Source organism: Odontesthes bonariensis, chromosome 14 (genome assembly GCF_027942865.1).
Source record: "Odontesthes bonariensis isolate fOdoBon6 chromosome 14, fOdoBon6.hap1, whole genome shotgun sequence".
Classification (NCBI taxonomy): Eukaryota; Metazoa; Chordata; class Actinopteri; order Atheriniformes; family Atherinopsidae; genus Odontesthes; species Odontesthes bonariensis.
Genome location: NC_134519.1, coordinates 25,550,600 through 25,563,841, shown reverse-complemented (window position 1 = coordinate 25,563,841; position 13,242 = coordinate 25,550,600). Strand labels below are relative to the sequence as shown.

The window sequence follows — 13,242 nt, the reverse complement described above, 5'->3', positions numbered from 1 at the left end:
TAATTATCTTATTTTTTCTTTTAAAGATAGAATAGCTGAATGAAAAAGCTTGCCCAGATGTGACATAACGATTTCATCTTTCTATGTGATGGACATCTGTTGTTGTCCCTTTGTTTGGAACACCATTTCATACTTTTCACAGACCTCCCAGCATCAGTTATTAGTTTACGTCTATCATCAGTGCAGAAACCACTGTGTCTCAGAGTGTACTGTGTGCTTCTGTGGTGCACTGCTGGATGCTTTCAAAAGATATCTCATTTCATGATATTACTCGCTGCCACAGCCAAGGCCCAGCAGAGAGGCACTAGAGGAGAAGTGCTGCTGTGCCGGGTTGTGTTCTGGGCAGAGCGCTCAGCAAACCCAGGGGCAATCTGAGGATAAAAGTTTGAGAAGTACAGGCAGAGCAGGGACACAAAGTGGGGGCACGGGCAGAGATGAGAGGGAGCAAAACTCAGGGGCATAACAGCAGAGGATCCATTTAGATTAGATGGTGTAAATATCCTTTAAAGTTTCCTTAGAGGGGCAGTTTTTATCATTGCCTTATCTCCTACATTTGATAGTCCATCATATAACAGGTGACCTCAGATGATGCAGTTTAGAATTGCTGCTCTGACTGGCCTTGTATCCCTGCTTTTATATCAAGAAAAACAATCCTTTCCATAAGACCACTGCTTTCTACGTTGTTTGGTGTAGTAGGCTTTTCCAGCAGCCTGTCTGAATGCAGCGTCCCTCAGAAATATACTGAAGTAGGATTAATTCTAAAGCTTCTGTTGAGAGTAAAATATCAAGACACAGGATGTTGCTTATGCAGGCAGCGTCGGGAAATTCCCCCTGTTTCAGATGTCTGCTATTTAGAGGTTCTGATGTTCTACAGCTTAAACAGCAGCATGGAGAGCATTTAGAGAATAAACTATAAAACTAGGCAAGAAATAAAGCGCATTAAGGTCAAAGTTTGTGGACACCAGATGGATGATAAAAATATTTTGGGCAAATGTGGTACACAGCAAGCCATTTCTTCTGTGTGCAAACAGCAGCTGTATCAACTCTAAAAGGAGGTCTGAAATACCGAAATGGCCACTGATATTAACGCCTACAGAATACAAAGAGCGGTGATCCGATCCAATAACCTCCCTCTGTCTCACACACATCCCAGATGACATCCCTGTCACAAAAGCAAAGGCTGTTTTTGGGTGCAGTTTGCAGATCAAGGGCATTGGCCTACTCTGAGGACTGGACTCTCCAAGCACACATGCTCTCTTTACTCTAGTTGCATTGTGAAAATAATTTGAGCCCCCTCATTAACTTGGGCCTGATCCAAAGGCATTTTAAAAACTGAGCTTTTTTACACTGGTTTCAACAAAAGTCCCATCCACGTAAAATTATTTAAAGAGAAAAAAATAACTAATTCTGTATGTAAACGCAAAACACAACCAGAATAACATTTTTCCCTCAATGACACATTTGCCTCATTCTTCCCGAAAACAGCACAATTTGATAATCCAAAGGCTTTCGCCATTGTGTGAACACAACATTGTGACAGCAGTGACAGGTGATCCCATTACGTTGGCAATGTGCAGGCAATGTGCAGGCGAAGCATGCAAAGACAACAGCTAAAAATCCTCTCGCTACTCTACTGCAACAGCCACTTCAGTCTCAGTCCTTGTGCACAGGAACATTGGTAAATTTGACAAACTGAGTTTTTCCCTACTTTGTTCCCAAAACTGATCACGTCCACACAGCATCATTAAGAAAAAAATCTGTCCACGGAAAAACACCAAACATAACCAGAAGAACACAAGCTGCACAGCGACGGCTAAATTTACGCAAGGTACAAGTGGAACATACTTGAGTCGTTATCATCCAAACCGCTTGTCTTGACAGGCGTTTGCTGTCACACATGACCTCTTGCCTGTTGGAAAAAGTTCCGTGCGCAGCAACTTTTCTAACAGCGCAGGTGATCTCATTACGGCTCTCTTCCTCTTAATGTGCAGGCGAAGCAGTTCACTCAAAACAACAGAGAAAACGCTGTTCTCATTCTGCAGCAGCAACTACTTTATTCTCAAGGTTGTCCCACAATTAGAAGTCCGACTGGGTCTCATCCAAAAGCGGCAATGGCCGCCGCGGCTGGCCCTGCGTCGGATTATGTAGAAGTGAACTCTTTAGCTCTGTCTAATGCCTCTGCTCTCCAGTAAAGACGGGGCGTAATTATACATTTGTGTGCCGACTTGCCAAAAGTCCTCAGAACAAGGTTAGCATTTCCTGTTGGAATACCAAGAAAGAGGAGGTCAGCATTTAGTCTAAACTAAAAAGAAAAAAATAGGAAAACACAATTTGACTTGGCAAGCTGCAACCGTGACGACCGTGTCCACGTGACAACACTGCAACCGGTGGTCTTAAATGTATTCACTCTGGCTGTAGTTTTTCAGAAACATCTGTTTCACAGGTTTTTGGGTTTTTTTGTTGTACGTTTGTGCTGAAGTGATGTCTGTTGCAGTCTGATGCCACAGTTTGTCAATAAGATCGGTGATAAAAATGTACATTCATGTGCAAACATGCATAATGTCCTGTCGACAAGGTTGTAGCTAACTTGTTCTTGTCTGACGTTGCTGTATAAACAAACAGAGGGCCGAAACAGAAAGAGAAAAAACTACATCTATTAAAAGCTTGGATGTTTAAAGGGCAACAAGCTGGTTTCTAAATAGGTTTCTTGATAACAGATATTAGTGTTAAAGCTCACAGTTTTGTGGATCTTCAAAAGTTCAGTGTAAAGCCTGGTTTATAGTCGGTAACGCAAGATGCAACGCAAGACGCAAGCCGCAACGCAAGCCCTTGCGCGGTTGCAAGCCCCCCCTTGCGTGCTTGCGTGTGTCACCTCAATTTTCTAAACTTCACGCAAGACGCAAGCGCAAGCCACTGGCTGTGGTCGAAACCGCCTACTACTTGATCGATCTGACAGTATGCAGAGCGTTTACACACAGTGCACTTCACTCCTGCCCGAGCCGAAATCAGCCGGCCTGAAAAGCTGATTTCCCTTAAGCTATAGGCTGAACTCTGTAAATATATAACTTTAGCAACATTTGAAACATTTTCAGGCGAGAAAGTAGTCGTTTAGACCCCCAAGGTGTTGAAAATCTGACAAAATACCGGCTATTTACAAGAAGAAGAAGAAGCATGAATCTATGGAAGAGAGACTTGCCAAAGAGCTCCTGGCGGTGAATTTCCTTTCATCGTAGTAGGCTTGTCATTGAAAAAACCCGCTACTCCACCTACTGTCCTGGCGGTGAATCGCCACGCAGCACACACAACCGCCGACAAAGCAAAATGAAGTATAAACGTCTCGAGCCATTAACATACGCGCAAGACGCAAGCGCAAGGGCAGTTAAAAGAAGTATAACTCAGCCTTAAGTCAAGAATCCAGAAATGCTTGTTGAAGTGACTTTGAAGTCACTTCAAATCAAGAGAATGAACATTTGACTCTGCTCTCCTGTTTTATTACTCCTTGCTTCAGATTCGACTGACATGACCATATAAAAAAAACATCTATTATTTAGAGGCCAAAAAGGATCGGAAATGTGAAGTCAAGGATCTCTATAGCCTAAGTCCAGTCAAAGGTAGGGTAGGAGATCCTGGATTTTGAGTCCAGCGAAGCTGCATTTTGAAAATATACCGGTAAAAAGTCCCAACCCTTTTCTTCACTTTCCCCCCGAAGGCACGCCTCTAGAGTACACGAAGGTGCACGAGCGTTGTTCTGACAGCAAGCATCGATCGTTGCCGTATTTAGTATATGATAACTATACATTTAATAATGCTAGGTGCTAGCCAAGCTGGCTCTAGTTTGGCTTCCTGCCAAGCTTCTGGACGCGTAATTCGTTCACGGAGCAGGGTACGCGCACAGGGGGAAGGAGGGGGAGGGAGGAGCAGATTGCAGTTTGATAGACGGCATCAGAATCCAATCATTGTTAACGGTCCGTTCAGTATGTGTCAGGATTCCAGTGTGTCTCCCTCTTGTGGAGCTATTTTGTCTGTCTCTAGGGGAGCTGGGAGGAGCTGGAGCCACTCACCTGTAATCCATTAACCATCAGGACTCAGGATAAAGGACTGGCTCACTTCCCACTCGTTGCCAGATCGTTAAGGTCCTTGTGAGCGTAACCCCTATGCCTGTAAAATCACTAACTCTGTTTTACTCTGCTCAGCTCAGCTCAGCTCTCCTGCCTCTGGAAATATCTACACCTCTCCTGAAAACTCCAACGCTGTTCAGCCCTGCTCTGCTCAGTTCCTTGTGGATTCAGCATCATCAATCCTGGAACCTGGAAGGAGGATTACATCTAACTTGGAAGGAGGATATCACTTCAACCTCGGTACTTGGGATCCCCATTTCATCTCCTGCAGACAGCCCCGGTGTTCCTGCTTCCCCCCGTTTTCATTTGGACAATAATAAACTAAACCTTTTCTCCTTTACCCACCTCTTGAGTTTGTTGTCTGCATTGTGGGTCCAATTAGGTGCCTGAACATGACAGTATGATTGGATAGTGTTTTTCCTGGATTGTACGTTCTAGAGGCCACTAAAACTTTTCATATTTGTGTCAAAACTTTTAATTAATTGGTTGCAATGGGGGTGTGAAGAGTATTTCAAGCAATATGTAAAAAAAATGTTCCAGAAAAAGATCCCCTACCCCACCTTTAAATAAGAGTGCTGTTAATATACTTGATTTTTACAAACCAACCTCTATGAAATGTTTGAAAATATCAAATAAATTCAATCAATTAAAGAGCCCTGCCATATTAGAACTGTTCCAAAAGATAGAAATTGAAATGCATTAAAAACAACATGATACAACTGAAATGGGACTAAATGACTAACTTTGCTCCAGGTGTCTGCAGTCGTATGCCATTACTTGAGTTACAACACTTTCTCAGACTTTGAGTCTCTTTCAATCGACCCTCACAGAAACTTTTATCCTGATTAGAATTCAGCTTAATCACCCCTAGAAATTACACAAGGTATGGCTCTGAAGACCAAATTTCATGCCAAACACGCTGCTTCCTGTGATATGCTCTGATTAATATAATGTGCCTAGTTAAAATTTAAGAAATAGTATTTGTTCATATAGGAAATCAGTTTTCATACCAAAATGATTCAAAATCCCAAAAGCTATAAATCTGGTGTGTGGGTTTTACTGATACAATAAATACATTACTGTAGACCAACAGGACTGCAAAATTTATACCGAGCACAAACCAGATCCTTGTTATGAGACTAGGAAGTGAGTGGTCTCATATGGTTGAAGTTTCTGCCTGTGGGTTTCTCCTTTCTCTGATCTCTCTGTGTGCAGCACAGCTCCCAAACATTAGATGACAGCTTTAATGTGAGATTGACTGTAAAAGCACCTTGGACATCCCACACAGCATCAAACATGGATTACGCAGCTCTGAGAAGTTGATTTTCTTTGCTTGAGATATAAGGATTTAGACAAGAAAGTGATGAAATACTGTCGCACACGAGGGAGCCGACAGGGCAAACTATGAAATATGGTTTCATACCTGTGAGGTATTCTGGGTCGGGCACGGGGTCTGACAGCTCCTCATGGCACTGAACCTCCGTTGGCACCGATGCCACCACCATGCCATCTGGGAGCTGCTGTTCGATGCCTCGGGCAAAGTTCTTCTGCCTGGTGAGAAGAGGGATGAAAGAGGGTTCCTGTTCAGAGACGTGAGAGCTCACTTCGTCAGCACGATGAAGACAAAAGGTGGGAGACAGGAGGGAAACAAAGTAATGGCGTGATATAAGAGAGACTCATCAGTTGGAGATGAGAGGGGGGAAAATAAGTGCCAGAAATTAGCATGTAAACATGTCAGATATATATACTTTTACATTGTGTCCTTACTAATAACCACCATAAGTGAAATGTTGGGGAAAAGTTGTAGTAATTGAAGATGTTTTGCCACAAATATGGCTTTATGGACAATTAGACAGATCCAAAAAAACCCGCTCAGTGAGCAAATTAACTCTAATTTCTAAAATAGTTCAAGACCTAAAATGTAATTACCTCTCTGCTTGTCTCTGTCAGGTCAAATGGACTAAAACATACATAACATTTGAATAAAAGCTCAGTGAAGCGCGTACCCTAAGTGTACTTAAAAGACTGTGACAGAATCTAAATAATAAAATATTATTTTAGTCATCTGCCGCTGGTATACAATCCTTAAAAGTCAGCACAGTGATAATGAGTCATTTGAATCTATGAGACTTAACGTATTACGATACCTTTAGTTTGCTCACTTGCATTATTGTAGTCTATTGTATAAATTTGTTGCTGTGATTTCACCATAACTGTATTGTGCATGTGCTTTTCTCTTCACATTTATTGACACTTCATTTAGGACACTGAGCACAATTATCAAATTGCTGATGGCCTCCTTTAAGAGTTAAACATTTGCAGTTGTACATGATGCAAAGCTGCCGCTACCAGTGGAATAAGACCACCACAGCTGTGCATAATGGTGTGTAATGTGAATCTGGAAGACTAACTTTGCTTATTCGGACAGCCTCCGTGATGCATGATGATGTTTTTAGGTTGTTTTTATGATGTTTTAGATGATGTTATTTTCGTTGATGAGTTTTAGAATTATGGGAAAAGCAGAGGTGTATATCAATGTGCAAATACCCCATTAAATCATGGACCAACATCCACAGCAATATGAGGGGACAGAAGTCAGACTTAATCCAGCTCTGTGGAGGGTAAGATTTATACATCGGAATCATGCTAAAACACTTTGATACAAAAAAATAGCGATATTAAATGATTGACAGTCTCTGTGTACACAAAGATAGTCCCGACCACCAAAATCAAAAACATGAGCGAAACAATGGCCGATATGATATAAATTGTGATATATTCATTTGGTAAAACATGCTCTGTATTTATAATCAAACAATTCAACGTGCTAAATAAATTTTACACGCTGTTATAATATACAAAAGTAAAAGCGTTTGAGGAAGATGCAGCAAGAAAAGGTGGAGGCTGAAAGGATGAATCAAATAGAAATAAAGAAAATGGCAGACTGCAACCATTTCTTCTGGCAGATCATTATAGACAAATCAATATGTTCTAATAATTATAGAGAATTGTGTGCACTGAGGTGACCGAGTCAAATTAAGCACATCTATTTTCATTATGTTGATTGTTTTGCAGTAACGTGAGTCATATTCAGTGGGAGGGCTGCCATCTTTTCTTTTTTTATTTTGAGGCAAGTGACTCCTGGTTGAACTCACTCAATTTCACTCTCAATGCCACTTTGGGTCACAACAAGGTTCCAGAGCACAATGACTTTAATAAATCACTATGTTGAGTCATTTAGGTTTCCTAAGACCAAAGCTGATGAGTGAATATCTTCTTTTTACTACTGTAGGAATCCATAGGGACAATTATTTAGGTTCTGGGCTCATAATGTATGAATGCACTTTGTGCCCTTTTACGGACAGTAATATCTCCAGACGGCAGCTTTTTGATCAACGTTTTCTTGACAATCAATTTGAGGTGAAAAAGATTAGAAGAGGCATTGATTTTCTGTTATATCCACAAAAAGAAATGATATGGCTGGCAGATTTTGTAAATAAACCAAAACATGAATCTTCTGCAACTAAACTCCTACGTTTAACAGATAGTGACTAACTTCATCTGACTGTTTGGTGCTGGGGAAGTCAGACCTTGTCAGAGCCTGCTGGAAAATGTGCCTGTTTCCACTGGAAACCATTTTAATGAGATTGGGGAGACCTATTAAATCAAAACCATGGTATACTAGACATTAACTTCCTTGCAACATCAAAGCAAAAGAGCTGCATGATGTTTTCTTGCAGGTTTTCCGTGTCGGTGATCCCTTTCACCTATTTATTTGACCCAGGCTACTTTTGAAAATACCAATTAGTCCAGCTGTAGCGTATACAGTGTTGGAGACACTGTTTAATCAGACATTTTTCTGTTTGACCACATTCTCTAAAGACTTACACTTAATGTGTGTGCACAAAATCTGTCTTCAGTTTCTCCTCCCGGGGCTTGTACTACAAAGCATGTTCAACATTTACAAAGAAGCTTCAGGGTATCCGGTTTAACTATCCCTAACAATGGAGGTGTCACAAAGTGGTACTGCAATGCTGAGTAGAAACACACATAAAAGCAATTTAACCCCGTCAGAAGGCCAATTTCGAATGTCTAAGTTAAATTCCTGCCATCCAGGCTTTAAAACGAAGAACAAAAAGGGTTTTAGTTTTTATAACTTAAATTATCTGTAACATTCATCTGGTTTAGTTCAGGAATGATTTTGATGACTAAAAGCAACTTTCAAATTTCAACTCAGCATGAATGGGCTTTATGCCAGTCTTTAAAGCTTGTTTCGGCCACATAAGCATTCCCTTCAGCCGACACATCTCTTATAAAGATGATATTGAGTGAAAGTCAAACACTGTATTTGTTATCTCAAAATCTTGCTTTGTGGTTCAGGCCCCAGGAAAGTCCAGCTAACCTGAAGGTTTGTTTAAAACAAAAGGTGATCTGTAACTTGCCCTCAGTGTTCAGACATTTCTGGGGGAGCGACTCATTTGCTACTGCTCTAAAACGGCCCCGTTTCTGTTGTGCTGAGGTTATTTCCAGCTAGTAACTGTATCTGACACAAAACATTTAATTAGGCGAGTAATACTGTGAGCAAGTGAATTAGATTAAATTGATGTTTTTCCACAGTCGCAGCCCACTTCACGACAAGTGCATATTTATTGCAAATAAGCAACGATAGTCTTGCGCCTTGTAAGCATGCATCTCAGTGGCCATTAAAGACGCATGAAAGGTCCTCGTGCCTCACACTGGTGACAGTTTTCCTGTTAGCGTTGTGCATAATGCACCGTTTGATTCATGAAGTGTTGGAGGGGGGGGCTGAGCAGTGAAAATGAAACAAAAATACAAATATTTACAAAATCACAAACTGTTGCCTTTGGGAAAGTCACCGCTTTGGAACAACATGAGCCACGGGCTGAAGTAGAGACAGTGCTGGAGTGGTTGTGTCAAATACAGTGTTGAAATTATGTTTGCATGCTCGTGGTGTGGCCAGAAGTGAAACGGTGATTAGAGTACCAAAGCTGTGTGCTGCGGCCGCAGCCACTGGTGCATGAAATGTAGTCGTAGGAGGTAAAGGTATAGTAAAAAAAAAAAGCCTTTCGTAGATGAACCTGCAGAAGGACCATCAATCCCAAGAGGCTCTCCTTTGTTTTCATATTGCTTTGGGTCTCTCTTTTGCAGCTTTAAGGAAAAGTTCTTGATTGGTTATTTACTCACTGTTGTGGATGCCTTTGCCCTCACTTTGGGATTCCATGAATATCTACTGATGCAGACAAATATATTGCCCCTATCTGTGCCTGTCAACTTTCCCCTGGTGGGGACAACAGCAAGCAGGGGGCAGAGGTTGCCCTTGGAAGACAGGCTGTGGAGTCAAAAACAACCCCTTGTCCTACTTGTGCTATGTTTAAAGTTCAAGGTTATTCACCGTTAAAAAGACAAGCTTTTTATGGTCAGGGAATGCATAAGCGTTCATACTGATTGAACAGCCTGACATCAAAAAAGTTTAAAGCACCTCCCATTTTTAGATTCTTACTGACTGGCCCCAAATCAGGGTGTCATAAAGAGCTACAATCAGCTGCAGGAAGATGGAGTCGTACTGAAACCCGCGGTGTAGTCTCTGAAGGCCTTTACTTCAACATCAAGGAGAGAAGTGCCGGAGACACACAGCAACCACACGAGAATTCTGGCAAGTTCTCAGCGATGCTTTGCACAAACTACCTGGAGAAGCTGTGCACACATTTGCTTGGAAGCAACTTCAACTTAGATTTTTCTCTCTCCAGGACTGAATGGATCACCAGTTTGCACCGAAACATAGCTTGTTAGGTGCCGCTACGTTTGTACCCAAAAACAACAACAAACATGGTTGGTTGGGACTTTATTACAGCACAGTCAAAAATCTGTCATCTTCTGCTGAGAGTAATTACGCATGATTTCAGCTGTCAGTTTAACAAAGCACACAAATTGGGAATGTAATGACTGAATCTAAGTTGTTTTGCAGAAGACGGTGATTTTTCTCTTAGAAGCTCACTAAGTGGTACATGAGCCTGGTTCCTTTCATTGCATTCATGTCTGACAATTTTCACAGTTAATTTTGCGAGAGACTGACATGTAACATTTAGCAACCATCTGGCACTGTGAGGATGTCATAATTCATTTTCTCTCTTGAAGTTCAAGCAACTTTTGTGGAACTGCCAAAACTTACTGAAGCTTACTTTGTTTATTTATCTATTTATTTTTATTTTTTTTCAAGAGGGAGCTGCAGCGAAGCAGCGACCGGTTTGATGAATTATTAAAATGGGAAATGTGACAAAACACTTGGACACTTTTGTTTTGCACCAACAACCTTTTCACTTTTGTCTGTTTATCCCCCCACCGACTACCACGTTCAATAAACTCGCAGCTCTCAATAAGAGACAATGACGGCCACCGGCAGCCAGCTCCCACGCCACTGGCTCTATTAGTCTGCAGCAAACACATTTCATATTCTAATTAACTGAGTTTATGAAAGTGTTTCTCTTGAGGGTGTCGTGTTGGAGGTGTGGTACAGCACACTGAAATGTGATAAACATTTAAGGGCAGGGTTGGAAAAGAATAGAAAGGACACCTGCACAAAACTGTTGGGATGGGGGGGGCTGGAGGATTGTCAGGTAGCAGTGTGGTCTTGATCATTGATCCCAAGCAGCAAGCAAAATGAAAACAAAAGGCACTAAAATATTCATTAAAACCCTGCCCTGAGCTTGTCGAGTAAGAGAGGAATAGTAAGCGGAGGAGAGGGAGGACGGTTAGGAGTAATGAGAGGAGGTTAGCTTTTTAACATCTCATTACTGAAGTCTACTGGCTCCCACAGAGACGAAAAGATAGAGACCCTGTCTCTGAGCTCTGTAATTTGAAGCCAGATCATATTGAGCCCAGGGCTCCCCGAGATGTCAGCCTGATAGGACCTCCTTCCTGTGCACGGGCGCAGGGCTCATGTTGCTTTGTAACCAAGAGCATCTTGTGCCCGACCGGCCTCCTGCCAGTGACAGGAAATCAAAGAAATAAACCTTGTGCTTTTTTAAATTGAAAACAACAACCTTCCTGCTCAGGGAGGTTGGGATCTATTTCCCTTAGCAAAAACATGAGAAGTGTTTCAGGGCTGGTGAACTTAAAAGATGGACCATAAGGGAGCCATGCGGGGTACGAGAATCAAACCAGCTCTTTGTATGCGGGTGTGCGCCGATGCTCTTGGGAAATGAAGCCGAAAAGGCCGTGGCTGTGAGTGTGAATGTGTCAGCTCGAGCTTTTATGTGCATACCTGCACACACTGGCCATTCTTTCAGTGTCAGTGAGTGTCATGTCATCGGCCACCTGCTCACACCACTTGGAGCCTCCTCTCTCATCTGAGCTGTCTCTCTGTTGCTGCTCCAGGCATTCGAGAGAGAAAAGTGCATGGGGGCAACAGAGCAGATCCATTTCCCTCCACCCCTCCCACACACACACACACACACACAAAAAGGCAGGCAGGCTTACATCCCAGATAAATAAAACATTAGCAGAAAAAAACATCAACTTTCTGTCTGTTTACATTTTTTTTGTCCTTCTGTGGATAAAAAGGGGATTTTGTTGGAGGAGGAGGAGAGAATAAAAACAAAGAGGTATTTTTGTCTAAAACAAAGAACAACAAAACTGATATTGATGCTTGAGCAAAACTCAAAAAGGTTAACGTGATGAATTCTATTTGGAGTGGAGGAAAAATAACAAAAATAGCGAATCTCCACTGGTGATTAAATTTTGACTTCTTCTTTTGACTGAGGGACGGAGACAGATGCTTCGTGCCACTGCAGCACAGTGGGGATGGGCTTTTGAAGGGGCGCCAGTGAACATCACATGAAGCTTTTCTTTATCTCCCTCCCTCTTTCACTGCTTCTTTTTCTCAAAGGCAAACAGGATGTCTAATCAGGATGTGCGAGGACGTGGGTCATGGTGCTGTTTCACTTGCATATTCTAGTATCTAATGAAACGTCAATAGCTGTTTGCAACTTTGCATTTTTATTTCCTTAAGTGGCTGCTTGAAATAACTGAATGTTTCACAGTTTGAGGGGATTCTTTGACTAGAGGTCATTCGGGGGATGCGTGGTCACTGCACTCTCCTGGTTGTCAGTGTTAGGTCCTGAGGCTGTAGCTATTGGCCAGCTAATGTGCCCTCTGCAAGGTGGAATCTGTATTTCCTAAATGTTGTGAGGGAATTAGTAGCTGCAATTGGTCTGTAATGGTAGACTCTATTAAGAGTCTCAACTGCAGCTGAATCATCTAACTGATAACATCGATCCACGATCAACCTTTATGCTAATCAGACAGACTTTCGGCAGACACTTGACACATTTTATGAATTTCAAATTATAATATGAAAACTTCAACACAACACCCAACTCAAAGGCGATTAAAAGCCTATAGCTACTTGCAGGGCTTTAACAAATTTCATCAAAATAACAAAAATAAAGAAGGCTCATCTTGAGGAGTAGCTGTTATCTCTGGAACTATCTAGAATATTGTACTTTCACTGGGACGATGCTGTTTAATCACATGAGTTTGACATATGCTCAGACTGTAAATAGTGAGTGAGTCATGTCATTTTAATCTTTGCACGGTCAAACGCGATTCATAGTTGGTTCCACTTCACCTGATACATATTGAGTCTACTCTGAAAGAGACAAAACCCTCTCAAGTGAGTGTATAAACCTTTTGGAGCATTATGGAGGCTTTTTAGAGTTTACCATTTCCATTCACCTCTCTTTTATTCATATCTTGTAAAGGCAAGTCAACAGTGACAAGAGAAACTTGGCTGTACTAGTATATGAAAAGAAACCCGGTGGCCTATTTAACACTGTGTGACTAAAAACAGGAAGTAAAAGCCTCTTTATTTTTCTGACATATGACTGAAACTCCCGCAGAGCCACAGGAGATATTTGACTGTCGTCACATATTGAGCAGACTCCTTCGACTGACAAATACACTTTGTACACTAGCTCTTTAACAGCTCGTGCCTGGAAAAGGCAAGATTGTTCGTGATTTAGCAATAACTTTGGGGTGGGGGTCTAATGTGATATATTCTAACAAATTAAGATTTGATGCAAAATGAGTGCACCTGTGCCCATGT

At 41.8% G+C, this 13,242-nt stretch overlaps 1 protein-coding gene across 7 annotated transcripts in view; it reads right to left on the bottom strand.

Annotated features, from left to right (window-relative positions):
* The window catches only part of astn1 (astrotactin 1), a 357,848-nt gene that overhangs the window by 176,393 nt on the left and 168,213 nt on the right, over positions 1–13,242 (bottom strand). For all 7 annotated transcript variants that reach the window (XM_075483746.1, XM_075483748.1, XM_075483747.1 and 4 more), the window contains one exon: positions 5,542–5,669. In XM_075483746.1, coding sequence (XP_075339861.1) covers positions 5,542–5,669 — 128 coding nt within the window. The remainder of the gene's footprint in view (positions 1–5,541; positions 5,670–13,242) is intronic.